The 27,917-nt window shown below is 40.5% G+C and overlaps 1 protein-coding gene across 1 annotated transcript; it reads left to right on the forward strand.

The window, feature by feature from the left end:
• LOC137046586 (phytanoyl-CoA dioxygenase domain-containing protein 1-like) lies at nt 1–27,622 on the forward strand. The gene is made up of 11 exons (XM_067423859.1): nt 1–160; nt 17,883–18,041; nt 18,264–18,339; nt 18,412–18,459; nt 18,574–18,629; nt 19,074–19,136; nt 19,234–19,255; nt 19,332–19,460; nt 19,577–19,681; nt 20,991–21,117; nt 27,346–27,622. The coding sequence occupies exons 1-11, from the start codon at nt 128–130 to the stop codon at nt 27,389–27,391; spliced, it is 864 nt and encodes a 287-aa protein (XP_067279960.1). The 5' UTR covers nt 1–127; the 3' UTR covers nt 27,392–27,622.
• The last annotated feature ends 295 nt before the right edge of the window (nt 27,623–27,917 follow it).

Consider the following 27,917-nt stretch of genomic DNA (forward strand, 5'->3'; position numbering starts at 1 on the left):
TACTGTTTAAAAAAAAATCCTACATCACCATGCAGTTTATCGTATTTGACGGTGCAACCACGTTATGCTTATATAGGATGAGACAGACAGCTTTCCTTTTAACCCTCTTCTCAGACTGTCTTCCAGCATGGATATTTTAACAGATCAAGACGTGCAAAAGGTAAGAAACTGCCCCAAACTGCTGTCAAAACTCTTAAAGGTACCATATATTGTTTTAGTGTCTGTTATCAGAAACGCTGGAAAACGCACTTTTACGAGTACAATAAGACTTTTGATGACAATCAGTGTTTTGCATTTCATAATAAGTGTTTATAGATCGCCTCGTGCATGCGTGCAAAAGATGGACAAAAATTAAAAAACAATCTAGTTAAATCACGTGTGTAATAATGACTGTAAATTAAGTGTAAATTAAATTAAGCGAAGTGTGTGTGTGTGTGTGGGGGGGGGGGGTAACTCTTCAATTTGTGGTTTTCAGTTTAACAACTGCGTTTTATTATTATTATTGTTATTAGTAGTGGTGGTAGTAGTAGTTTATTTATTATTATTGCCCTGAGCATAGACTTGTGTGTCTTGACAGCTGTTACTTTTCTCATCGCTGTTGAGGATAGACGTACAGTCATATTGAGTCATTCTGTAATTAGGGGTACATTTCATATCCGTGGAATCTGTTGCTAACCCACTGGAATGATGGTCGAATACTCATTAAACTGATGTTTCCATTTGCGTTTTATTCGTGACACTCATGTAGACACCGTAAGAGCTACAGCAAACAAACAAAACAAACACTGTATGACTCCCACACAATAACCAACATCACAATAAAACAATACAATTACTTACTAAAAGACATTAAAACTTGTTTACCTTATAACCCTCGAGTGGGATGCACAAAGAACACAGTAGAAAGAGAGACACCCGTCATGAATCGTAGGCTGCGTCCTTCACGAGAGCGTGCGCACATACACAAAGCGGAAAGAGGGCGCGTTTTATACAACCACCGGTGCATGTTAAGGCTGTGTCAAAATAAAAGTCCTTCAAAAAATAACTTGATTCGAACCCTTAAAAATTCTCTTTAACAAATTAGCTGTCATTTACACTCCCACCAAATCAAGAGTTCCAGAAACAAATGATTTCAAAAAATACAAAGACACTTCTAACAACACAACTATAAAAAAAAAAAAAAAAAAAAAAGAACTAAAGAAAAAACAAAACAAAGACAAAACAAAACTTCAGCAAGCCTCCAGCAGTAAAACCAACTTCTGAATTGGACGTTCAATAATAGAAGGCTTACCAGGACATTTTCCCTGGTTTCCAAGGTGTTTATCACCAAGATAAACCCTAACTCTCCTCACAAGTCCATCTGAATCTATAGTTGTTCCTACGATCCTACCCAAGGACCACTTGTGCCTAGGTAGATCATTGTCCTTGACTATTACAATATCCCCTATTAACAGATTTCTCTTAGGGGTGTGCCAACGTTGTCTAACAGCTATATTGGAGAGATACTCTTTCCGCCAGCGACTCCAGAATTGTTCCGCAAGATATTGAACATGGCGCCACCTTTTCCTTGCACAGAGATCTTCTTTAGTGGACTTGCCTGGAGGGGGTAAGGCAATGGTAGACTTCATAGTGAGAAAATGATTTGGTGTTATAGGTTCAAGGCTATTTGGATCGCTTAAATTGTCAACAGTGAGTGGTCGACTGTTTACAATTGACATTGCTTCATAAAAGAATGCTCTTAGAGATGAATCATCAATCCTTTCAGAAGCAATCAAGAGTGTAGACTGGAGAATACTTCTTACAGTCCTAATCTGTCGCTCCCATACACCTCCTGTATGACTTGCACATGGTGCATTCATGACAAAGTCACACTGATTCTCAGCTAAGAAGTTATTCAGCCTTTCAACATCAAGTTCTTTGAGAGCCTCAGTCAGCTCATTTTTGGCACCTATAAAGTTGCTGCCTTGATCAGATTTAATCTGTCGAATTGCTCCACGTATGGAAATAAAGCAGCGCAAGCCATTGATAAAGGAATCAGTCGACATAGAATCTAGCATCTCAATGTGAATGGCACGGGAAGAGAAGCAAGTGAAGATCAATCCATATCTTTTGTACACCTTCCGTCCTTGTTTAACAAAAAATGGACCAAAACAGTCCATACCACAATAAGTGAACGGTGGTGAAGGATTCACTCTCTCTGAAGGCAAGTCAGCCATCCTTTGCTCTTCTGTTGGACGCCTGCATTTTCTACAGGTAACACAGTTGCGCACTTGAGATGCTACAGTACGATTAATACCTGGGATCCAAAACCCCCTTGAACGGATTTCATTAATGGTAAAGCCTTTACCTTGATGTTTAACCCTTTCATGGCAGTCAGCAATGATCAATTTTGTAATATGGTGGTCTTTGGGGATAACTGCAGGATGTTTGAATAAGCTACACAAGGAATTGCTGAGTCTTCCTCCCACCTTAAGCACACCATTACTATCAAGAAATGGGTTAAGGTTATACAACTCATTATGAGATGACAATGGAATACCTTTACTTAATACTTTTAATTCTTCTTCAAATACATGTTTTTGCAGAAGCTTAATTATAAAGCACTCGGCTTGTTCTCTTTCCTCAACTGTAGAAAGTCTACTTGATTTGTCCTTATGAATTCGCCGTTGAATGCGTGCGATTGCTCGAACTACACGGGACCAAGATGAGAACTTTGACAGGCGATTTACAATAGTTTCATGTTCTACTGCCTTTGTGTTAAGGGTTTGAGAGCTTCTAACTTCCGAGTCACCTGGTAGTAGTTCTGGAATCTCATTTGAAGGGACAACCATTTCATTATTCCATAAAAACTTTGGTCCTGTGAACCAATCAGATGAAATCATTTCATCCACAGTAAGACCTCTTGACACATGATCTGCAGGATTGTCAGTTGTTGGAACATGCCTCCATTGCTGTGGAACTGTGCTCAAATGAATCCTTTGCACTCGGTTAGCAACGAACGTATGAAATCGTCTGGCCTCATTATTGATGTATCCAAGAACAACCTTGGAATCGGTCCAGAAGAACTCTGTGATGTCAGTATATCGAAGTTCTTCTTTTAGGATTTTACTGACACTCACTGAAACCACTGCAGCAGTCAACTCCAACCTTGGAATAGTTGTAATCTCTAAAGGAGATACACGAGACTTTCCCATGGCAAGAGCAACATGAACATCTTCCCTTTCATTCTTCAATCTCAGATATGAGCACTGTCCATATCCACTAGTACTAGCATCTGAGAAGTGATGCAACTCTACTTTCTTTACCTGTCCAAACCCAGGAGGAGCATATGTGCGGGAAATATTCACTTTCTTCAGGTTACTCAAATCTCTTTTCCAGCACTCCCACCTTGGCTGCAACACATTGCTCAATGTGTCATCCCAACCTGTACCCTGTCTACAGACTTCTTGAAGTATTTTCCTTCCAAGAAGGGTGAAAGGAGCCAAGAACCCTAATGGGTCATACAATGATGCAATCGTAGATAGGATTCCACGTCGAGTTACTGGCTGTTCCTTGAGGCTAATCTCAAACTTGAAACAATCAAGTTCCATGCTCCACTGAATCCCCAATGTTCGCTCTGTCAAGGGATCAAACGAAAGATCAGGTTCCTTTACATTAGTTGCTAGTTCTGAGGAGGGAATACTTTCCAGGACAGCTTTATCATTGGACACAAATTTGTGAAGTCTAAGGCCACCAATGGCACAAAGTTCTCTGGCCTCTTGAGCAAGCTGAATTGCATCCTCTGTTGTTTGTACACTTGTAACACCATCATCTACATAGAAGTCATTCATTACAAACTGGAATCCTAAAGGATACTGATCCTTGTTGCCTTCAGCCAAGTGCTTCAATCCATAGTTCACACATCCCGGCGATGAAGATGCTCCAAAAAGATGAACTGTCATTCTATACTCACAGGGTTGCTCGTTCAAGTCTCCATTCTTCCACCACAAGAAACGCAGAAAGTCTCTGTCTGCTTCACACACATGAAACTGATGAAACATTTTCTCCACATCACATATCAAAACCACAGGGTGCTGACGAAATCTGAGAAGAATTCCAGTCAAACTGTTCATCAGGTCCGGTCCTTGAAGGAGATGATCATTTAAACTGGTTCCGTGATATCTGGCAGAACAGTCAAAAACAACTCTCAACTTATCCGGCTTCTTTGGGTGGTAAACACCGTGATGAGGAACGTACCACTCTCCGCCTTTTCTGCCTCCATCTTTAACTTCCTCGGCCTCTCCTCTTTCAATAACCTCTTCCATAAATTTCACATAATGCTCTTTGTACCGTTGATCTTTTAACAATTTTCTCTTCAGATGGTTAAGTCTCACAAGAGCAAATTGTTTGTTATCTGGCATATTAGGTCTTTTTTTAAAAGGTAGAGGCATTTCATAGTGTCCAGAGCTGTTTCTCCTTATACGATCACTTAACTTATTTAGAAAAGTAATATCATCTTGAGAAAGAGTTGAGTCGTCATTGTTAACATCTTTAAAATCAGATTCTAAAATGCGTATGGCATCTGCTGGAGTCAAAGGAGGAATTTCTTTTACAGAAAGTCTGTGACATAGACCGGTAACGCCAAAAGAGTCAAGTCTGGGTAATGAAGGTCCAACAATGCTCCAACCTAGATCAGTTCTGACAGCATAGGGTTCATAATTTTCTCCTAAAATCACTTGTCTTGGTGCTAATGCTCTAACGCAATTGTAGCCAATCAAAAGACCGGCTTCGCAATCCTTCAAAGAGGGTATCTCATCAGTAATTGCTGAAAGATGATTCCAAAGTTTAGCTGTTTCGCATGTAGGTATATGTGCATGATTGACTGGAATACAATCTTTAGTATAGGCAGGAGGGAGTTCGATATAAGTGGCAGAACTATAACCTCTTACACGGAGTCCTGAAATCCTTTCACTCTTTACAATGGTATCCTTTCCAGTCATCGTGGTCAGTTTTAACTTAACAGGAAATTTATCTGCCTGCAAGACGTCGCTCACTCCTTGGTCGATAAAGGTTGTATCACTCTGTGAATCAAGCAAGGCATAAACTAATTTTTCTGTACTCACATTGTTGCTGGATAACCATACCGGCACAATCATCGATGTATAAGATGATCCCCTTCCGGCCACACTCAATGACAGAGCAGCTGTTGACTCATCTTCTGACCCAGAAACAGAAGTTGTTACAGGAACCAACCGTTCTCTCCTGGGGTAGTTATCATCATGAAGGCAAGTAGGATGTTTCCCTTTACAGGTGTGACAGGAAAGACGATGGCGACAGTCTCTTGCACAATGGCCGGTTTTTAAACATCCATAACAGAGATTATTTTCCTTTACAAATGCCCGTCGCTCTGCTAATGTCTTAGTCATCAGTATGAAGCAATCTCCAAGCTGATGTTTAGTATCTTGGCAAAATGCACAGGGAGGTTTGGGATTTTTCATTGCGATTTTTGGCCCATCAAAACCCAAGACAGTCTGAGTGTTGAGAACATTACCTTTACTCTTTGTTTCTCTGAAATTTCGTTTTTCAGCACATGTTGAACTGAGAGCATAAGTAGAAGTGACTGGATTACAGACGATCTCTGCCTCAAATGAAACAAATGCTGCGAAAGCCTTAAAGTCTGGAAACTCCTTATTGTCTCTCAAGGTTTGCGTAACCTGCCGATTCCAGCGTGAAGCAGCCCACTCGGGTAGCTTTTGAACTAACTTTTGGTTTTCCTCACAGTCGTTTAATATCTGTAGACCTACAACATGAGGCATAGCATCTTGACAGGCATTAAGAAAATCTGAAAATTCTCTTAGTCCAACAGCATCCTTTGATTGAACCTTTTGCCAGTTTGCAAGTTTCTGACGAAAGGCACGTTGGATCACAAATGGTTGACCGTACCTTTGATCTAATTTACTCCAGGCGTCCTTATAGGCTTCGTTGTCACTCCTGTAGAAGGTCCCATCCAAGGTTTTACGCGCCGAACCACCCACATACCTTTTAAGATAATAAAGTTTATCAGCAGCAGATATATTCTTTCGATCTATCAATGACATGAAGGAAGTCTTCCACTCAACATAATGAATGGAATCACCATCAAATAAAGAGGGCTCTGGAGCTGGTAATCTATTCAAGTTCATGCTATCTTGCAGGGCTTGAACAAGAGATGGCAACTCATTTTGAGATGTATGATTAGCAGGTTGGCTAGAAAGGCTTGAAGGCAGACAACATTGTTCTCGATTAACACCGTATGTTAGAGGATCTTCGACTTCTTGCACTGCTATTCGATTGTAGGCCTCAAACCTTGCCCGTGCTACCTTTAAATCCTTCTCTGCATGTAACTGCTCTAGATCACGTTTTTGAGCATCTAGATCTCTCTCTTGCCTTTCTTGCAATTCCTGAATTGTCTTTTTCTGTTTATTTTCTTCTATTAGCATTTTATACTCCACTTCCTTTGCTGCCAAATCTGCAGCTGCTTCAGCATGTTTTGAAGCTACACACGAAGATGTAGTATGATGACTTGACTGAGCATTAGACTTGCGGCTAACTCGGGACACAGTAGAGCCATAGATGGAACGAGCATAGCTCGAGTCAAGAAGTTCTTTTAAGCGATCTTTTGCTTGTTCGGCATTAAATTCGTCGATTCCTGATATTCTTTCATAAGCAACCTTTATTATGTCTGCCGTCACTGCATCACAAGCATCAATACGACGTCTTAGTTCAGTAGATGGCGTGACATGATTTCGAACTTCGACATAGAGACGCATAACTTTCTCCTTTTCCTCTTCCAGGGCATCAATAAGAGATGCCATCTGGCTCTCGGTGATATCAGACTTGAGTTGCTCTCTAGCCTTACGTGCTAATGTTTTCCATTGTTCATACATAGAGATAAGCTTTCTTTCCTTCTTCTGAAATTCATCTCTTTGAAATGCAAGCATTTTTTCAGTGGGATTTCGTGACCGAACAGACCGTCGAGGACCTTGATGTGCTCCTAAATCTTCTTGAAGTTTACCTTTAAGTTCACTCAAACTTTGTTCTTTAGCTTCAATTACCTCTATTATTTGTTGTCTTTCTAAACCGTCTGATGTTTGATACTCATTACTAAGGGTTTCAATATCATGTTGGAGAATACTAATCTGCCTTTCACATTCAACATTTTCAACAGAATAATTTAACTCGGTCATTTTAAAATTACTAGATCAACACACTATAAGATATATTCAACACAGTTAAAATGTAATTGTGAATTCCCAAAACAGTATTATCACATATATCGTCAAACATTAGCAATGACGATGGTTTTACAAATAACCCTTTGCAACTACAAACGTCTAATTTAAAAATTATATAAATATTCCTTCTTCAAACACAACAAACGATTTCAGTCTTTCGAAATCCTTGAAACATTTTAAACTTGAAGACAAAGTCTCTGGTTGGTTAAATGTTTCACCTTAATGTCCTTCTGCTGTTGTAGAAGTGTTGAGGGAAAAATATCACCTTAAAAGGAGCAGCCTTTCACAGTCTGTAAGTTAGTTGTCCATAATCGAATCACATTTGACCATCAGAAATCGACCTGCTGCCCGTAAGCGTTCACCCAAAGACTCGTCGGCATGAACACCAGTCGTTAATGCTGCAGACTCCGATGAATGGCTAAGCTCTTACTGTTGCTAACCCACTGGAATGATGGTCGAATACTCATTAAACTGATGTTTCCATTTGCGTTTTATTCGTGACACTCATGTAGACACCGTAAGAGCTACAGCAAACAAACAAAACAAACACTGTATGACTCCCACACAATAACCAACATCACAATAAAACAATACAATTACTTACTAAAAGACATTAAAACTTGTTTACCTTATAACCCTCGAGTGGGATGCACAAAGAACACAGTAGAAAGAGAGACACCCGTCATGAATCGTAGGCTGCGTCCTTCACGAGAGCGTGCGCACATACACAAAGCGGAAAGAGGGCGCGTTTTATACAACCACCGGTGCATGTTAAGGCTGTGTCAAAATAAAAGTCCTTCAAAAAATAACTTGATTCGAACCCTTAAAAATTCTCTTTAACAAATTAGCTGTCATTTACAGAATCAATTATCAATTTAACCAATTTTTCATTTAACTTTTCACTCCAAGCAATGGTTGCTTTAATATCAGGGGACATTTATTAGTAATTTAATACAAAAATCCAACAGATACCTATCTTTTATTTTGCAAAAAATTCAAATTCTATACTGGAATTTGCTGTTTTTGTGCTGTCCGATTTGGTAAATGTGAGGTTTTGATCTTCAGATTTGCACTTAAATGCATGTTTCTGAATATATCTGAATATATCAAAATAATCATTAAATTATGCGGTGTTTTAAAAAATATTTTGCTCATGCATCTACATTATATCATCCGTTTTGTGTGTGTCTGAGAAATCAGTGTCAGCCGTGTTACTCCCTATAAAACCCCCTATAAATCAGCAATGGTTTGTTCCAAAGTCACATGTCCGACATCAAAAAAAGTAATTCCTTTTTTGGTGGTAAATTTGAAGACAGTGTGATAAATTACAACTTCTCCTCTTCAAGATATGATTTATATTATTGTCGGCACATAGAGTAGGTTAATTGACCGTCAACTGTGTTATCAACATATTCTGGTAAACTTGCGTCACATATTATATTTATAAATATGTAGAGAAAGAATTTCAAAACAAATTCATCTAGGTCAACTACCAACTAATCCAAGGCCAGCAGTTTGCACAAGACCCAAAAATGGCTGAAATGTCAACTGTGTTACCTGTCAACTGTGTTACCTATCAACTGTAACAGTTGAAAATTATTCACATGATTGACAATTTAATTTAAATGTTATCAATTGCTTGTACTTATTTTTGTTAAATTAAAAAAGAAAGTTATCATTTTTATGAGTCTTCTCTTTTCCTTCTGTCATTGGTGTTACTGCTGTCAACTGTGTTACTTTGTCTGTCAACTGTGTTATGTGTGATTTTTATGTCATGAATCTTTTAAATGTGAACTAAACCACCAGAAAAATAGATAGGGATATCTCTTGAGATGGAAATATTGGTAAGGATGGTAAATAATACAAAATTCTGCATACTGTGGGTTTATGGCACAGCATTCGTCCGTAACACAGTTGACAATATAATGAATCAAATGTTGATTTTCATTAACATTTAAAAAAAGTAATTAGAGCTTAAGCTTGCTAAATAATTAATTCAGCCCTTTGAGGGCATATATTATTCAACCACCTAGTTTGTTGATCAAAAAAGAATACTGATTTTCTGACTTTTTGGCTGACCTGAAATGTACCCCTAAATATAGAATGACTCAGTTGTAAAGACCGATGAGACGGATTTTGGCGTGTCAGGAACGCAGACCGTAAAAAAATATGGACGACGCGACATCATCCGTTTTCTCTTGGTCAGGAATAAATAGAATTAAAGGCACAATATGTAATTTTACACTGTTACAGGTCGCTTGTTTAAAACAGAGGCGTTGTTTGAGGACACCATGATTGTGCTGAGCTTTTTTATGCCTTTCCCTGCATTTAGTGAGACCTTGATGGCCTGTGTGAAGCTGATGTAACACCTCTTTTCTCTGTGAATCTGAAATCACTATTCTGTCCTCGTACAACAAAAGTCCATCCACTTCAGAGAGATGAGCTCTGACAGTGTAAAACCCGTGGAGTGGGTCTGGCAGTTGAGACATCTGACTGGGCCAGCCTTGACGTACTTACAGATATGAATCTTCTTGCATGGCTTTCTTGATGGCACTTAACTTGTCTTCACTTACTGGTTTAGTAGACAGTACTGCCTGTAAAAATACCTTGACCTCATCCTCTGTGTCAGACTCGTCCTGGTGTGTCAACGGATTTCGTGACAGCCACCACGAGCTGTTTGCCTGGCACATGCACTGCTTTGACATTAAATCTCATCAGGCACATTAGTAGTCGCTGGCATCTTACGGGAGCTTTATCAATATCATACGTGTTTATCAAGGACACCAGAGGCTTATGGTCAGTCTGGAGTTCAAATTTGTCCATACCTTGTAGGTATCGTGAGAATTGCTCACATGCCCACACCCCGGCTAGGCACTCCTAATAGCGCCACTCTGTCTCTGTTATGATCCTTGAACAGAAAGCAATGGGACGTAATCCATTCTCATGCTCCTGTAGAAGTGCAGCTCCGAGGCCATAGCTGCTTGCATCCGCACTGACCACTGTAATCTTGGTAACATCGTAAAATGCTAGTGCTGGTGCTATAGTCAGAAGGTTCTTGGCCCTGTTGAACGACCTGTGTCTGTGCCTCATCCCAGACCCATTTAGTGTCACTTTTCAGGAGCTCAGTCATTGGATGAAGAATTGACGATAGAGTGGGGATGAGTTTGCCCAGGTAATTAATCAGCCCTTATACCTGTCTCAGTTCAGTCAGATTCTTAGGGCTGGGAAGCTCCGTTATGGCCCTCACTTTATTCATATCAGGCCGGATTCCCTCTTTTCCAATAACATGTCCGAAGTACTGAATCTCAGTTTTCCGAAGTGACATTTGTCTTTGTTTAACTTTAGACCAGATTCTCTTTTCACCAGATTCTCCTCGAGGCAGGTTTTTAAGACTGCCTCGAGGTTTTGATCGTGTTCCCCTTATCTTTGCCGAACACCAGTATATTGTCCATTACTGCTACAGTGCCAACATGATCTTTGAGAAGAGTGCTCATTTCTCTCTGAAATATCTCCGGAGCCGAAGTAATTCCGAAGGGTAATCTTTGGAAACAGAAGCGGCCAATGGGTGTGATGAAAGTGGTGAGTTTTCTGCAGCTCTCCTCCAATGGTATCTGCCAAAACCCACTAGACGCATCTAATGTTGAGAATACACCGGCACCAGGCAGATGTGATGTCCTCAAGAGTGGGCAGAATGAATCCCTCACGCATCACTACTTCATTAAGTTTCTTAAGGTCAACACAAATTCTCACTTTACCATTCTTTTTTACCACAGGCACCATTGAAGCACACCAGTCTGTTGCTTCAGTGACTTCTGTTATGACCCCTGACCTGAGCATACGCTGTAGCTCCTCTTCCACTTTTGGCATTAACGGAAAGGGAACTCGACGAGGCGTTGAGAGACTGGTTTGGCATCCTGTCTGAGCTTAATTTTGACTGGTTCACAATTTAAAAGCCCAAAGTCTCCGAAAACATCATCCTCAGTTCTAATACAGTCAACCCTGCTCACCAGTTTCATTTCACAGGCAGTTTTCCGGCTAAGTAGATTATTAGTATATGGACCTTTGACAACATATGTCCAGAAACTGACATTTTGTCCCATCCTTTCCATGTGGGCTAAGAATTTGCCAATGCAGTCCAGTTTGCCCCCCGGACTCCTGATGTCTGCAAGTGTTTTAGTAAGTTGTGGGCGACAAGGAAGGTTCAGGAATGTTTGCCCAGACATAACTGTGATATCAACTCTTGTGGTATCTATCTTGAACTTTACCATAGTGCCATTCATTGGTAGGTTCACGTGCCACTCATCCTCATTAGCACTATGTGAAACTGACCCCAAATACATGTGCTGTTTGATTCGACCTCACATCTGTCACTGGTCACTTCTTTTACAGTCTTTGTTTTACAAGAAATCTCAAAATGGCTCATTTTGTTACACTTACGGCATCATTTTCCTCGGGCAGGACAAGCCCACGGTCATGTACACGTGCACATCTAGAACAGGATGGATTGCTACTTTCATCTCTTTGTTTAGTGTCTGAATTCCAGTATTTGCCTCCTGTGTGTTTCTTGAATTGTTCTGTGTGCTTAAACTTGTGCCCCACTTCACTTACATGACATGCACCTCGCATATCGGCACTTTGCATTTTGGTCAGTTCTGACTGGCGAGTGATCTGTATGGCCTTCTCGAGCGTCAAATCGGGGTCTAGCTGCAGCTTTTCAGCCACGTAGATCGCGAATCCGCTCATCTTTAGAAGCCCCATAGTCACAAAACTCTGCCAGCTCATACAGATTCCTGACAAATGCTTCAACACTTTCACCATTTCGTTGATTTATTTTGTGAAAACAAGCGCGATCATGAATTAAATTGCGTTTGGGCACGAAATGTTCATCAAACTTTTTAACTACTGCGTTGTAGTACTCATTTTACTCCTCCGCAGAAAACGTAAATGTACTGAATATGGGTTCAGCCCATAGACCGTAAAAAAATATGGACGACTCGACATCATCCGTTTCCGCTTGGCAGATTTGAAGCTTTCAGGCAGCCTTGCACGGCGTGGACATCTAGGGACAGAGTCTGCGCAGTAGCGATTTCGGGACCGGAGTTGCGCAGTAGAGCGCAGGAAGTAGAGCAGGAAGTACAGCTGCGATATCAAAAGCCCGCCCACACTCTCGCAGATGCAGAACAATTAATTATGTTGGTGTGAAATAAACAGTTATGGAAATGTAGAAATTAAAGCTAAAGCTCTAATCTGCTCCCAAAAATTTCGAAAAAAGTCCGTTAGCGCCTCAGTGACAACTTCACTCAGAGAAGCCGTCAGTCTCAGCTGTCAATCATGACGTCACACCCCCCGTTTTTATAGCATCAAATAACTAACTCAAACTAAACTTATTTTTAAAACGAACACCTGAAATGAAATCATCGCTATGATAACTGCCTTAAGTGACATAAACTAACTTTGGGGAAAAAATTTTTTAAGTGTAATTTTATTATTTAGTTTGCCTCGCGTCCATTAGAAATCACAGAGGGGCGGCTATACTGGGAACGGTCACCGGGGGGCGATCGAGGCGCAAAAGCTTCAGTAAATGAGAGGGAGACTGCAGGCTTGGTTCAGCCTGTTTGGCCATTGCATACAGTAATGAATTCACCTGCACTTCACTGTCTTCCTTGTCGAGTTTCGTTGCAACCCTGAATTGCGCAAAGCGCTGCCTCCACACCGACCGGTGGCTGTGCGAAATCAAAGGATTCCGGTGCGTTAAACTTCGACATTTTCCTTCCGTTCTCCTGCTCTGATCAGAGGAGTGCGTGAAGCAGTGGCGGCTTGTCAATAGAGGGTGCTGGGGCGCCGCCCCATCACAATTCCAGAAATATACATGTATACAAAAATTATATAAAAATGAAATAAAAATAAAATAGTTTACTCATATGATGTGCCGGCGGGTAATTAAGAGCCTCAGCATGTAATAAAAAAACTATTTTATATGTTTTGTAATGGTTCATGCGGTTTCATGGGCGAGGGACGCCGGACAAATGGATGTCTATCTGAGTCCATAAATCGTCGGGCAGCATGTGACCTGAAGCTGGTCTCTAATTGGTTTCTTAAAGATTCTCCTCCGGGCGCAGGTCGCTGCGTCCCTGGCGAATCAGAATTGCATACATGTTCATCCACAATCTGATTGGTTCTCGTCAACTGTCATTCAATGTTACGCTCTTGGCCACTACTGCGAGAGAGCGTTGGTGACAACGTCACTCTGACCCCGCCTAAACATTCGTAGTGTAGCGACTCAGGCGAATCAAACACACAATCGCCAGTTACATTTAACAAATATGTTTTGAAAGTTGTGCTTGGTGGCAGACCTTCCCCCAACACAACAGAGAAAGATTCTTCGTTACCCTGGAAACCATCTGATAAGATGTTTTATGGCCCAAAAGAATTTGGCCACATGAAAAGTCCTTGTAAAACACACGCTTTTACCTCAAATTATAGACAACCATCTATAAATGAACATGCACCCCAGGACATTGTATGTAAACCCATAACTGTCTTGTAAAATGTTTATTCTGTATGGTATTTTGCATCTTTTTGTCTTTGTCTTAACAAATTACTAGTTCAGATAACCTCATATATGTCATGTCTCCTATCAAATTAATGCTCACTTCACGACTTACACTTCCATGTATATCACTTATTCAGAAAATGCAGTGTGTGTTTGTTGCATTAATTAGAATATGAATGGTCAGAGACCCACTGATTCAAGTTTTGAAACAAAGAGACGTAAAATCTTCTGAGGAACTTCCCGCCTGGAAATCCCAACAATCTCATTGGTTAAGTCTAACCCTGGAGGGCCGGACTACTCCCAGACTTTAAAAGGGGTGCTCGGATGCCCCCCTTTCTCTCTTACTCTCTTACTTCTCCGAAATGCTCTTGTCTTCTCTCCCTGGCTGAACCAACACGTCCCCCCCCAAGCAGGGAGGGGCTCCAGACACAGAGCCATGTGCTGTGTGGGACCAGAAACCGAGGCCCACCACACTATGGGGCCAACAGGCCTCAGCTCTTCTGAAAAACTCCTCTTCTGAAAATCCTCTTCTTCTGAAAATCTCCTCTCTTCCCAAATCTTCTACAATCCGGTCTTCAACAACCCTTTGCTCCTCGTTTCATCAACTTACTAGCCCCACGGGCCTTCTTCAGGAGGAGAACACGAAGCGCCGCTAGAGAAAAAAAAAAGCTGCTTCCCTCCCAACCTCGGAAAGAACCACCGGATACGCAGGAACACACGCACACACGCGAGAAGCCAAAACGAAACCAAAAAGAAAGCAAGTATTCTTATTCTTCCAAATTCAAACTGCTGTAAAGAAGGTGTGTTATGTTCCCGTTGGGACAAGTTAACTCTGTGAAGGTTGTATTTGATGAACTGAAGGAAAGCTGCTTCTTACCCCTAATTCTTTGTACCATCTCTATCTCTCTTTTATCTCTCTCTTTTATCTCTCTCTAATTTCAGTCTATTCATTATTCTCTTTTATGTATTCTTTCGTTAATATCTATATTTCTACTCTCTTGATGCATATTTAGTGTGTACTTTCTGTGTGAATCGGAGTGTTATTTTTAGTCTGTGTTTATTAAACCTCCAAAAGACATTTAATGAGTTGAGTCTGTTGTTCTCCCACATACACAAAGTCAATGAAACTTACGATCTAACGTTACCTAACTGCTTATGCTACTATGTTAGTAAAGTAAACTGTATGACCATTTGAAATATTGAACTTGTCCTGATCAGTAAAGTTAATGTTTCTTATGCGCTCGTAAAGCAGTAATCCCTTATTGAGAATTGATTTGGAAAGTCTATAACTAATTTGCAGGACAAACTTAGAAGGATAATTTCAAGCAATTCCGTAAAGGGTTACTTGTATTTAATTAAAAAATTTTCCCTATCGGAAAATTTTAATACGTAATGAACGACTAGCAAATTATATTCATAAATTCATGAATATTGAATATTAAATCCCTTTTGAGTTAATTATTCCCCGAGACATTAAACTCATTACTCATTGTTGTTACAGTAGAGATGGCAGCAGTCAAACTAAATTCTGTGATTGATTTACAAAAAAATCCTTTCTCAAGGCGTTCGCTGGAAGAAAAAATAAGAATTAAGGATCTCGGACCGGACCACCCCGATTTACAAATTCAGCAGCAGTCCTGTGACAGAGGACGAAGCTAAACTCGGAGCTTCACCTGCGCTTGTTATGAGAAAAGGAGGTGGCTGACTGGATGTGACGGTAGCAATGCCCTTTTTTGCTTTCCCTGTCTCTTATTTCAAAGTGAGTGAGAGGTGCTTTTCGACCTTGAAAAGAATAAAAACTTTTCTCAGAAACACCATGACCCAGGAGAGGCTGAATGCACTTGCATTGCTGTCCATGGAAAAGAGACTTGTCACTGAGATGACTGACTTTAATCAGAGAGTAATTGAGAAATTTACTGGCCAGAAAGAAAGGAGAGCAAAATTTATGTTCAAGTAGTCAACATGCCAGTCTGTTGTTGCTACTTTTGTTTTTTCCTTTCCTTGTTCAATTATATATGGGAAATAAATATGTAAAAAGATAAAAAGTGCAGACACTGTTTTCTCTTTAATGCTTGAATTTAGTCAACATGCTTCTTGGTACTGCTTTGTATTTATTTTACTTATTTGATTTATAAATAAGTAAAATAATTTATAAGTAATTATACTTATATATACTTATTATTATTATGTATAATTAATAAGTAAATTATACTTAAATTAACATAATTATACTTAAATATACGCAATTATTCTTAAATATAATTAAAATTAACCCCCCCCCCCAAAAAAAAAAAAAAACACGCGCCCCCCCCAAAAAAATATATCACCAGCCGCCACTGGCGTGAAGATCTTATAATTCTGACACCATGTTATGAAACTGTCAGACAACTTGGTGAACTCAATCTCTTGGTTTTTTATTGAACATACGCAGCACAGTCCTCAACAACTCACTGTCTGCTATTTCTCGTGTTTTCGATCCCCTGCCCCTGTTGCTCAGCAACCCTTGATCCCAAAGTTACAGCCAATCATAATCAACTATGTAACATATCGTCACAGATGCATTTAAGTGTGTTAAAAGTTATGTTAATGCTACTCTGCATTCGCTCGGCAGCTACTAGACACTTGTTGCACACTGCAGTAAGCTCAATATTAGGTACGGTAAAACATGGTACTCGCGGTAAATTGAGAAAATTATTCAAAACACTGCGTTGAGCTATATAACAATGATTAGTTTTCTGTTAATGAATGTATTTAAACAATAAACAGAAATCAAGTGTAACCATAGACAGTAAAAGAAATGGACACAGCGACCGCATAGACTTCAATGGCGAGAACTGAAGTAAATTAGAAGCACTCACTTCCTGATGGCTGAGCGAACTGCGCCGGCTCAGACTGAGCTTGAGGACGTAGATGTGACGTGAGCCTCCTGTCTGACAGCTGTAGGTCTTCTAGTAGTTGTGGAAAGTGAAATCTGAATCACGTTGTTTAAATATTTTCTCCCGTTGCTTTTGGCTCACTATGGGCTTCTCCATATTCTTCTCCCTTGACTTTATCAGACTTTATGTCTCCACGTCCCCCCGACTGTCTCATAGACAGTAAAAGATTGCCTGCGAGCGTCTCCTCAGGTCTATTCGGTAATTTCTCAACTGTTCGACAGAGTCGTGTTGGTAATGACGCAATCGTTAGCCTATATTTATTTACAAAAGCAGCTTCTATGGGGCGATAGTCTAAGATACAAGGTAATGGAGCCTTTTATGCATTGTCGTGTTTCTTTATAAATAAACAATGGACAAATGGAGTCTTTAAACGTCTCAGATGTAAAGTTATTCACTGTCAAAGTGATGCAAAAATGAATGGGAGTCAATGGGATGCTAACAGCAGGTGATGGCTTGGTTAGCAATGGCCGCCCCTATGGGTGGAACGCTTTCCGAGTGCTAGATTACCCCGTTGCAGGTAACACGGGTATGATTTCATTGATAGGTGACGCACAGACACGGTCTGTGTCCTGCTTAAAATAGCTTATTTCTCCAGATTGAAATATTCTTGGAAATATTTGAGATAATGGTACACGAGTCAACTAAATATATAACATTGTTCAAGTAAAAAAAAAAAAAAAAGATTTAAAAAAAAAAATCAAACATATTGTGCCTTTAACAGATTTAACCAGTTCCACTTATTAATCTTCAGATGTCTCAAAAAATCGTCCTGGGATTTAATGGCCTCGATGGAAAAGTTGTTATTTTGAATCACCCATTTTCACATTCTATCCAATCATCCCATTGAATTTCACCCCATGCATACAACATTTTCAAAAGTTTGTGGATCTGTAGTTTGCATATTCACAATGACATATACCTAAATGCATTTAAAAGTAAGAAAAAAGGGTGAAGTAAAGAAAAATCAAGTGTAGTCACTTTGAGTTTTCAATATGAAATATGATACAATATGAATGCCATACTAATATTCCATTATTTACACAGTACTTCAAATACTACCCCACCATTACCATGGTACATGTGCTAAACTTTTTGCAATTTTTTGTGATATCAGGTTTCTGTACTGTTTTTATTCTGTAGTACCGGGATGAGGGCTATCTGGTGCTGGACGGGCTTCTGTCCCCAGAGGAATGTGACACTTTACGGGAACGAATAAGTGAGATTATTGAACGGATGGACGTACCTGAGCACTGCAGGGTACAGTTCTCCACTGACCACGACGAGCAGCTGAAAACACAGGTAAACGGCCAATGCCTCATCATCGTCAGACATTATCAATCTCAATCTGTTCTTCTACACCTTTCTTTCCACATGCAATCCAATATTTCTGGGTAAAGATGCAGGTAAGACCACTACTACTAGTATGCTTAAACATTCTACCAACCCTGCTTGAAAAAAGTCCAATGTAAATCCACACACATTTAGAAGCGGTCAACTCAGTCATATTTTGTGTTTGTCCAGGGAAAGGCAGACTATTTCCTTACAAGTGGAGACAAGATCCGTTTCTTCTTTGAGAAAGGCGTGTTTGATGATAAAGGTTTGTTGTGCTGAGATGTAAATAAAAAGTCCCAGGAAATGCACCCCATAATGAAACTGTTGTGTTTTTTAGGAGAGTTCCTGGTGCCAAGAGAACTTTCCCTTAATAAAATTGCACATGGTGGGTGTTTAAGAAAATGACACAGCATGATATTCATATTTAAACGCACCCTTTCATCCGATTTATTTCCAATTCTTTTGCCCCTTACCTCTTTGTGTTTTATATTTCCTACAGCTCTTCACGCGTATGAGCCGCTGTTTAAAGCAGTCACACACTCACCAAAAGTTCAAGTAATGAACAAACTTCCATGTAAACGAATGTAAATTGTGGTCTTCGTTTAAATGTTCATTTTGAAATCTCTTTAGGGCCCAAAATCTTTTTAAAACCAGACATCCCTATCAGACTAGTGTTGTTATTGTTAACAAAAACTGAAATTATAAAAAATCGTGAGATTAATCACATCTAACGTAAAAGTTTATGTTTATATAGGCTGATATATATATATGTGTGTGTGTGTGTGTGTGTATATATATATATATATATATATATATATATATATATATATATATATATATATATATATATATATATATATATATATATATATATATATATATATACACACAGACACACACACAGATATATATATATAGGGCTGTCGAATCGATTAATCGCATTTAACATAAAAGTTTTTATAAGCTAAATATGTGTGTGTGTTTTCTTCTCATCTGCAGAATCTGGGTAAGAAACTTGGCCTGATAAATCCAGTTATTCTGCAGAGTATGTACATCTTTAAGGTAGAGTTAATATATGTTGGCTTATAAGTGATGCTTACACTCATTATAAGGGTCATTTTTTTATTACTCACCTCTTCTGTGTCTGTTCTGTACACAGCAACCAGGGATTGGTGGAGAAGGTAAGACCCGCCTACATCTTTGGCCAATGAGAAAGCAACACAAAGACACTTTGTTAACCTTTGACCCTTGACTTAGTGACACCACACCAGGACTCCACCTTCCTTCACACGGAGCCTCTGGGAAGGCTGATGGGCATTTGGATCGCTCTGGAAGACGCCACGCTCGAGAACGGCTGCCTGTGGTTCATACCAAGATCACACAATGGTGATTTAAAACACATTAAGCAGATTCATGGCATTTTACATCATTTGGGCATGGATGCTATCTGAGTGAAGCTCCATGAAATTTTGTACTCAAAATGAGTTTCCTGTGTGTGTAAGATGGGATTACCAGGCGAATGGTACTGACACCTGAAGGCACTGATTTCATTGGCCGAGAGAGGAATTATGATGACACGCTCTTTGTTTCCGCTCCTGTTAAAAAAGGTGAGTTAAATAAACTGTTGATTCAATCGGAAATAAATTCCAACTCCTGAAGTAAACATATACAGTATAAACACCACCATTCAAATTTGAATGATCGGTTATTAGAATTAGCACATTGAAAATATGATTAACATGCTAGTAGCAAGATTTACAGCAAGGCTAACATGAATGAGCATATTGCTAGCATGTGTCACCCCTCCTGTTCGAACCGTCCGTTCCAAACGGGACTTGAACCCTGGTCAGCCGTCATGAGAGCTAGAGGCTCTAACAAGGAGGTTTAAGGGTTAGTTCACCTAAAAATGAAAATTCTGTCATTAATTCCTCACCCTAATGTTGTTCGACACTCATAAGACCTCTGTTCATCTTCAGACACAAATGAAGATATTTTTGTTGAAATCCGATGGCTCAGAAAGGCCTTCATTGACACCAATGTCATTTCCTCTCTCAAGACCCATAAAGGCACTAAAGACGTTGTTACAAAGCCCATCTCACTACAGCGGCTCTACAATCATTTTATGAAGACACGAGAATAGTTTTTGCGCACAAAAAAACGATATAACGAGTCGACTGATATAGTGATGGCTGATTTCGGGCCGTTATGAATCAGCGGATTGATTCATGATTTGGATCACGTGTCAAACTGCTGAAATCACGTTACATTGATGATCCAAATCATGAATCAATACGCTGATTCATAAGTAGTTTTTGTTTTTTTGCACACAAAAACTATTCTCGTTTCTTCGTAAAATGATTGTAGAGCCGCTGTAGTGAGATGGGCTTTGTAACAACGTCTTTAGTGCCTTTATGAGTCTTGAGAGAGGAAATGACATTGGTGTCAATGAAGGCCTTTCTGAGCCATCGGATTTCAACAAAAATATCTTTATTCGTGTTCCAAAGATGAACGGAGGACTTACGGGTGTCGAACTACATTTGGGTAAGAAATTAATGAAAGAATTTTTGGGTGAACTAACCCTTTAAGGCTACAAACTCTAATGTCAGTCGCTTAGAGTGTCTCTTGAGATCAGTTTATTCAGAGTGAGTTTTACCGCACAGCAACTACTAGCTAGCCTCCATTACAAATGCAAGCATGATTTAACATGTTGCTTGATAGCATGATTTATCACATTGTTAGTATGTTATAATAGGTTGTTAGCATGATTAGCACTTTGCTAACATGAATTAGCATGTTGCTGAAATTATTTAACACATTGCTAATTTGAATAGGCACATAATTGCTATCATGTTTTAGCATGGTTGCTAGAACTTTTGAATGGTAGTATATGTATATTAAAATGTTTTGGTACTGTAGGTGGAGTTATTCTGTTTAATGGGGAAGTGGTCCACCGCAGCGCTGCAAACACATCTGACGCCTCACGCCACGTTTACGCTTTCCACATTATGGAGTCTCACAACACCGTTTGGAGTCCTGAGAACTGGTAAGAGCAGTGCATGCTGGGTAACACAGGACATGTGTGTCCAGCGGCCGTTTCTCAACACCAAGTAAGCGAACTTCGAACTTGCGTCCTTGGTAGTTCAGACTTGCCGAGTTTGACTCAGGAGAACGAACTCCAGAGGAAGTCCGGTAATTCTGCAAACAAAACATCAGTTCTTTATCGCGTCACTCAGCTCGCTCTCACTCCGCTTTTCTCTGTATGTATACTTTAAGCTACAAAGAAAAATTATAAGTAAAAGAAATAAAGCAAACAATTCATTTAAACATACAAAGTCAGCTCTATTAGGCTACAAGGGTAAAGTTAAATAGCCTAAAAATATAAAGTTATGAAACTTCTCTTTGCCCTCAGCCAAAACAATTTACCAGGGAACAAATTATAGATTCAAGACGAATCATATCTCGTGTTTAACCACTACAGAGACATCAGAGCCAGCGGCAGACGTCAGAAGCTCTAGCCGAGGAAAGGCTGTTGTCTGCGGGTTAACTCCGAAAACATCAGATTTTTCAAATAGGTGCTCTCTTTATAAATAAACCATAGATTTGAGCTTTAAACAACTACCTTCTTGACTGAAAAAGTCTTAACTACATTTTGTGACACAATAACGCTAGTATTTTAAAATTTCTCATTCACTATTGACATTTGCTGGTTGTTGCGAGATGCATTCTGGGATACCTGTCTGTCTCTAGTCCACACAAGTCACCTCGATAAAAGAGGCGGATCAAGGACACAGCGTAGCCGCTGACGAGCGTATGCTGCGTTTCTGCTGCTCTATGAATGGCACTTTGACTCCGAATTTAGTTTTAATAATAATAATACATTTTATTTATAGTGCACTTTATATTAAACAAAATCTCAAAGTGCTACAGAAATAAAACAATCAACAACAATAAATAAATAAGTAAATAAAACTGAAAAATTAAGAAATAACAAATCAATTTGAAGCTCTGCTAAGAAGGTGGGTTTTAAGACCACGCTTAAAAGCATTTACAGTCTGGTAAATGTGGTCAGGTAAAAGCATACCACAGACTGGGGGCTGCAGAGCAGAAGGCCCGATCTCCCATAGTACAGCCTTTGGTTGTGGGAGTTTTAAGGCGATACAGCAAAACAGAGCGGAGGTTACGAGTGGCTGTTTGTGTGGTGAGGAGTTCCTTGAGATAGGTGGGTGCGTCACCATGGATGCACTGGTGGGTAAGGAGAGAGATCTTGTACTCGAGGTACTCTTGCACTTTTGCTAGGGATGCCGATAAGGAGCGCATTGCAGTAGTCCAGCCTAGAGGAGATAAAGGCGTGGACAAGCTTCTCCGCATCTGCCAATGTTAGAGAGAAGCAATTCAATTGACTGATAGACAACTACTCTGTAAGTGTTTGTAACTTTTCTCATTTGATTGTTTGTTCATTTGTTGTTGGATAAGTGTGTCTGTGTAGTGCTGAGGTGTGTATTATTAGTTTTGGTATATTCTCTGGGTGTGTGTGGGAGTTAGCATTTGTTGAGTTAGCATTTGTTTGGTCATTGCCACGTTGGAAGCGAGTTTGTTGGGGGCGTTCCCAGCTGCTTTCAATAACGATACTCAAGTGAGTATAAATAGCGTGATAGTCCGCGGCAGCGGAAGCGGCAGTGTGAAGCCCTCCTTGTGTGAAGACCGACGAGTGTAAAGACTTCAACTCTTCCCAGTGCAACTCCTCCCGAGCAAGGACCCCGGCAAGGCACTTGAGTATCATCTTCCTTTTCATTATTTGTGTTCGGCTCTAATTCCTATCTGGCCTTTTCACCATGTGCTTTCAAATCTCAACTATAACTACTAGCACTCGTAAATCACGCTCCGTACGCACGAGACGCCGTAATCCTAATAATTTGCGCTATATCCTAACATCCTCTGCTACTTTACTCTTTATTCCAATTGGTCTCTGGAATTGCCAGTCGGCTGTAAACAAAGCAGACTTTATTTCATCTATTGGGACTCATTCTCAGCTTAGCCTCATGGCCCTAACTGAGACCTGGATCAAACCAGAGGACACTGCCACTCCTGCAGCACTCTCAAGCAATTATACTTTTTCACACACTCCTCGGCCTATTGGGAGGGGTGGGGGTACTGGTTTGCTTATCTCAAATGATTGGAAATTTGATCCATTACCGTCTCTACCGGCCAATTCATTTGAATCGCACTCAATCACTATTACTCACCCTGTTAAAATCCATGTGGTAGTGGTCTATCGTCCTCCAGGTCACCTCGGTAACTTTGTGGAGGAGTTGGATGTGTTACTTTCTAGCTTCCCTGAGGATGGCACTCCACTGATTCTGCTTGGCGACTTCAACATCCATCTTGATAAACACCTAGCTGCAGACTTCAGCACTCTACTGACTTCATTTGACCTTAAGTTAGTATCTACTACGGCTACTCACAGATCAGGTAACCAATTAGATCTGGTCTACACACGCAACTGCTCCACAGACAACACTTTAGTTACTCCATTACACACCTCAGACCACTTTGTCATCACTCTTAACCTCATACTGACTCCTGATACAAAACATACTCCTACACAGATTACCTTTCGGCGTAATCTACGCTCACTCTCTCCCTCTCGCCTATCCACTATGGTTTCATCTTCACTCCCTCCACCTGCTCAGTTCTCAGCACTGGACACTAACAGTGCTACTGACACTCTTTGCTCCACTCTAACATCCTCCTTAGACAGTTTTTGCCCCCTTTCATCCAGACCAGCCCGCCCCACCCCATCTGCCCCCTGGCTGTCTGAAGTTCTCCGTGAACATCGCTCTGGACTCAGGGCGGCAGAGAGGAAATGGCATAAATCTAAAAACAATACTGACCTTGCCTTTTATCAGTCTCTTCTCTCTTCTTTCTCTACAAATGTCTCCACTGCTAAAACAACATACTACCACAACAAAATCAACAATTGCTCTGACTCTCGCCAACTCTTTAAAACATTCTCCTCTCTCCTTTGTCCACCTCCTCCCCCTCCTTCATCAACTCTTACAGCTGATGACTTTGCATCATTTTTCACCAACAAAACAGCTCTCATTAGCAAACAGTTCTCCTCATCACTAACTGACACGCACATCTCAACAACTAACACGAACACGCTTCCATCCTTCTCTCCACTCTCCGAGGCAGATATTTCTAAACTCATCCTTTCCAATCACCCTACTACCTGTCCACTTGATCCTATTCCCACTCACCTCCTTCAGGCTATTTCTTCTTCAATCACTCCTGCACTCACTCACATTGTCAACACTTCTCTTCACACGGGAACCTTTCCCACAGCATTTAAGCAGGCTCGGGTAACCCCACTGCTTAAGAAACCCTCTCTGAATCCAGCACTTTTAGAAAACTACCGACCGGTATCCCTTCTGCCTTTCATTGCAAAGACCCTTGAGCGAGTTGTGTTCAATCAACTCTCTATGTTTCTTGAAAGGGACAACCTCCTAGACAACAACCAATCCGGCTTCAAAAGCGGCCATTCGACTGAGACGGCCTTGCTCTCGGTAACTGAGGCACTGAGACTGGCAAAAGCAGCTTCCAAATCCTCAGTGCTCATTCTGCTGGATCTGTCTGCTGCTTTTGACACAGTTAACCACCAGATCCTCCTGTCAACACTTAAGAGGACGGGGATCTCAGGATCTGCTCTCCAGTGGTTCAGGTCTTACCTCTCTGGTAGGTCCTACAGGGTGTCATGGAGAGGTGAAGTGTCTAAGTCTTATAATCTAGCTACTGGGGTTCCCCAGGGCTCAGTCCTTGGACCACTTCTCTTCTCCATCTACATGTCATCATTAGGTTCTGTCATTCAGAAACACGGCTTCTCCTATCACTGCTATGCGGATGACACTCAACTCTACTTCTCATTTCAACCAGATGATCCTACAGTCAGTGTTCGTATCGCTGCCTGTCTGACAGACATTTCTGACTGGATGAAAGAGCATCATCTTAAACTCAATCTTGCAAAGACAGAATTACTTGTTTTCTCAACCAACCCAGCACTTCATCAAAATTTCTCCATTCAGCTTGGTTCATCGACCATAACTCCATCAAGGACAGCAAGAAACCTTGGAGTTGTGATTGATGACCAGTTAAACTTCACTGACCACATTACTGCAACAGCCCGGTCCTGCAGATTTGCTTTATACAACATTAGAAAGATTAGACCCTTCCTATCAGAACAGGCTGCACAACTCCTGGTTCAAGCTCTTGTTCTCTCCAGACTGGATTATTGTAATGCTCTTCTGGCTGGGCTTCCAGCATGCACTATCAAACCCTTGCAGCTGATCCAGAATGCAGCGGCGAGAGTGGTCTTTAATGAGCCGAAGAGAGCGCATGTTACGCCTCTCTTCATCAAACTGCACTGGTTGCCAATGGCTGCTCGCATCAAATTCAAGGCACTAGTTATCGCCTACAAAACAACCTCTGGCTCGGCACCAATATACCTAAATTCACTTGCTCAGACTTACACACCCTCCAGAAGCTTGCGTTCTGCGAACGAGCGGCGCCTCGTGGTTCCATCCCAAAGAGGCATGAAATCGCTCTCACGGACATTTTCCTGGACCGTTCCTACCTGGTGGAATGACCTGCCGATCTCAATTCGTGCTGCCGAGTCTGTAGCCATTCTTAAAAAACATCTTAAGACACATCTTTTCCATTTGCACTTGACCAATACAGAATAGCACTTACTGATCACCACAGCAACGACCAAAAGCGTACACTCCGGGATCATATCTACGTCTCTCATCCGGATTTGCGCCTTCAGGCGGGTATGTTACATAGTAATCATAACTATCAGAATCCAGTGTTCTGTATATTGCGTACGTGAGTTTTTGTTGTAGATGGCTATTGCTGCGCGTTTAGCTAGAATACAAAACCAACCCATTGGGCCACTGAATCTGCATTAACGACAACAGCTGGGGCAACAGCCTTAGTCCTAATGGGTTGTAGCTATCTTAGCTATCAAAATCCAGTGTTCGGCACTGTGCGGACGTGAGTTTTTGTTGTAGATGTCTGTCTTTTAAAAAAAAAAAAAAAAAAAAAAATTGTGTATTGTGCTAATTAATTGAGATTTCTTACAGCTCTTACAGGTTTTTGGCCTTGTCTGTTCCGTTGCTTCTATTACTCTCCCCTTCTTTGTAAGTCGCTTTGGATAAAAGCGTCTGCTAAATGATTAAATGTAAATGTAAATGTTAGTATAGGACGAAGTTTGGCAATGTTTCTGAGGTGGAAGAAGGAGGTCTTACTCAGTTGTTTGATGTGAGCCTCAAAAGTAAATTGTAGGGTTTCCTGTAGCTCAAACAGTAGCGCGTGGAGCTACCAACGCCACGGTCATGGGCTCGGTTCCCAGGGAAAGCAAGAACTGACAAAAATGTAAATGTTTTACCTTGAAATTCAATGTAAGTCGCTTCCAAATGCATGACATGTAAATGTAAGCTGCAATTCCATTCTGACCCCCAAATTGGTGACTGAACTGGAAAGTGGAATGACCTGATCAGAGAAAGCAATGCTGGTGATAACGGATTTCCAGACCTGAAACGGAGTGCTGACTATAGCTTCAGTCTTGGAGCTGTTTAGCTGCAGAAAGTTTAGCCTTTATCTCATCCAGGCAAGTGATCAAAGTGGATGGTGTGACGTCAGCAGAGGGAGATGAACTTGTCCTAAGGTCTGTTTTTTTTTTTGTTCATACAATATTCAAATGGTAGGCTAACCAAAAAGGCTTGGTTGCCAACATTCTTCAAAATATCTTCTTTTGTGTTCCACAGAAGTCATACAGGTTTGAAACGGCACGAGAGTGAGTAAATGATGACAGTATTTAAAAGCAGTAAATTTACTTTACCGCATCCTAGCTCCAAATCATCAGTGCTTTACTGTCAAGTCAAGTGCCTTTCTGTGTGACAAAAGTGCAATTTTCAGTTTGTGCATTTGCAGTAAATTAGTTTTATTTATTTACTCAAATTTAAGGCCCTAACTTCAGCAAAAACATTCATGGGGAACTCATGGACCGGATGGGCTGGGTTTGCCAGGGCCGAATTTTAGCCGCAGTCCAGCCAGGGATGTGAACTTTTCCACTTCCACAAGAACACAGACAAGAACACATATTGAGAAACTCTGCACATTTTGGGGTGCCTCCAGGACAGGTTTAAACTGCTGTGAATAGATGAGTTCTAGTTCCCTGGGCTTGATGAAAAGTGAATCTGTTTCTCTCTTTTAGGATTCAGCCGACAGAAGAGATGCCCTTCCCTTCCCTCTACACCTGAACCACAGACAGAGCCGGACTGATCACCAATGATGCAGAAAACACATCAGGACAGTTAAATGTCTCGACTATAATGAGCTTTTTAATGCCAGGATAACAATAACACCTTTAAATATGACATTTTGTAAATGGACCAAAAATGTCTTTCTTACCATAAAATGTGAATAATTTTGAATCATTCGGTACATTTTACCTACAGCCACATCAGTGTTAATAAAAGGCTTGATTTTAACTGAAGAGTCTCTTTCTTTTGGTGATCTGACTACAAGCCTTGATGTTAGCGGTGGGCAATATATGACAAAATATTTCACAGTAATTTTTATTTCATGATAACGATATCCTGTATCTCGATATAACGATTTTTTTTTTTTTTTTACTGTTAAAAATAACAAAGAAGCACATTACAAACAGTAGGACAAATACAACAACCCAAAGATACAAATTAAATAAACCTACAGTAGGTTTATTTAACATGTAGCAAGAAATAGTACAGAAATTGAATGATCAAGTTTATAAATAAAACATGC

This window comes from Pseudorasbora parva, chromosome 18 (assembly GCF_024679245.1).
Source record: "Pseudorasbora parva isolate DD20220531a chromosome 18, ASM2467924v1, whole genome shotgun sequence".
Classification (NCBI taxonomy): domain Eukaryota; kingdom Metazoa; phylum Chordata; class Actinopteri; order Cypriniformes; family Gobionidae; genus Pseudorasbora; species Pseudorasbora parva.

What these genes read in the sequence shown, in the direction of transcription:
- LOC137046586 (XM_067423859.1), top strand. Translation starts at nt 128, where the DNA reads ATGGATATTTTAACAGATCAAGACGTGCAAAAG. An exon ending in ACGAGCAGCTGAAAACACAG is followed by an intron (nt 18,042 to 18,263) that starts GTAAACGGCCAA and finishes GTGTTTGTCCAG; the next exon opens with GGAAAGGCAGACTATTTCCT. An exon ending in CCTTAATAAAATTGCACATG is followed by an intron (nt 18,460 to 18,573) that starts GTGGGTGTTTAA and finishes TATTTCCTACAG; the next exon opens with CTCTTCACGCGTATGAGCCG.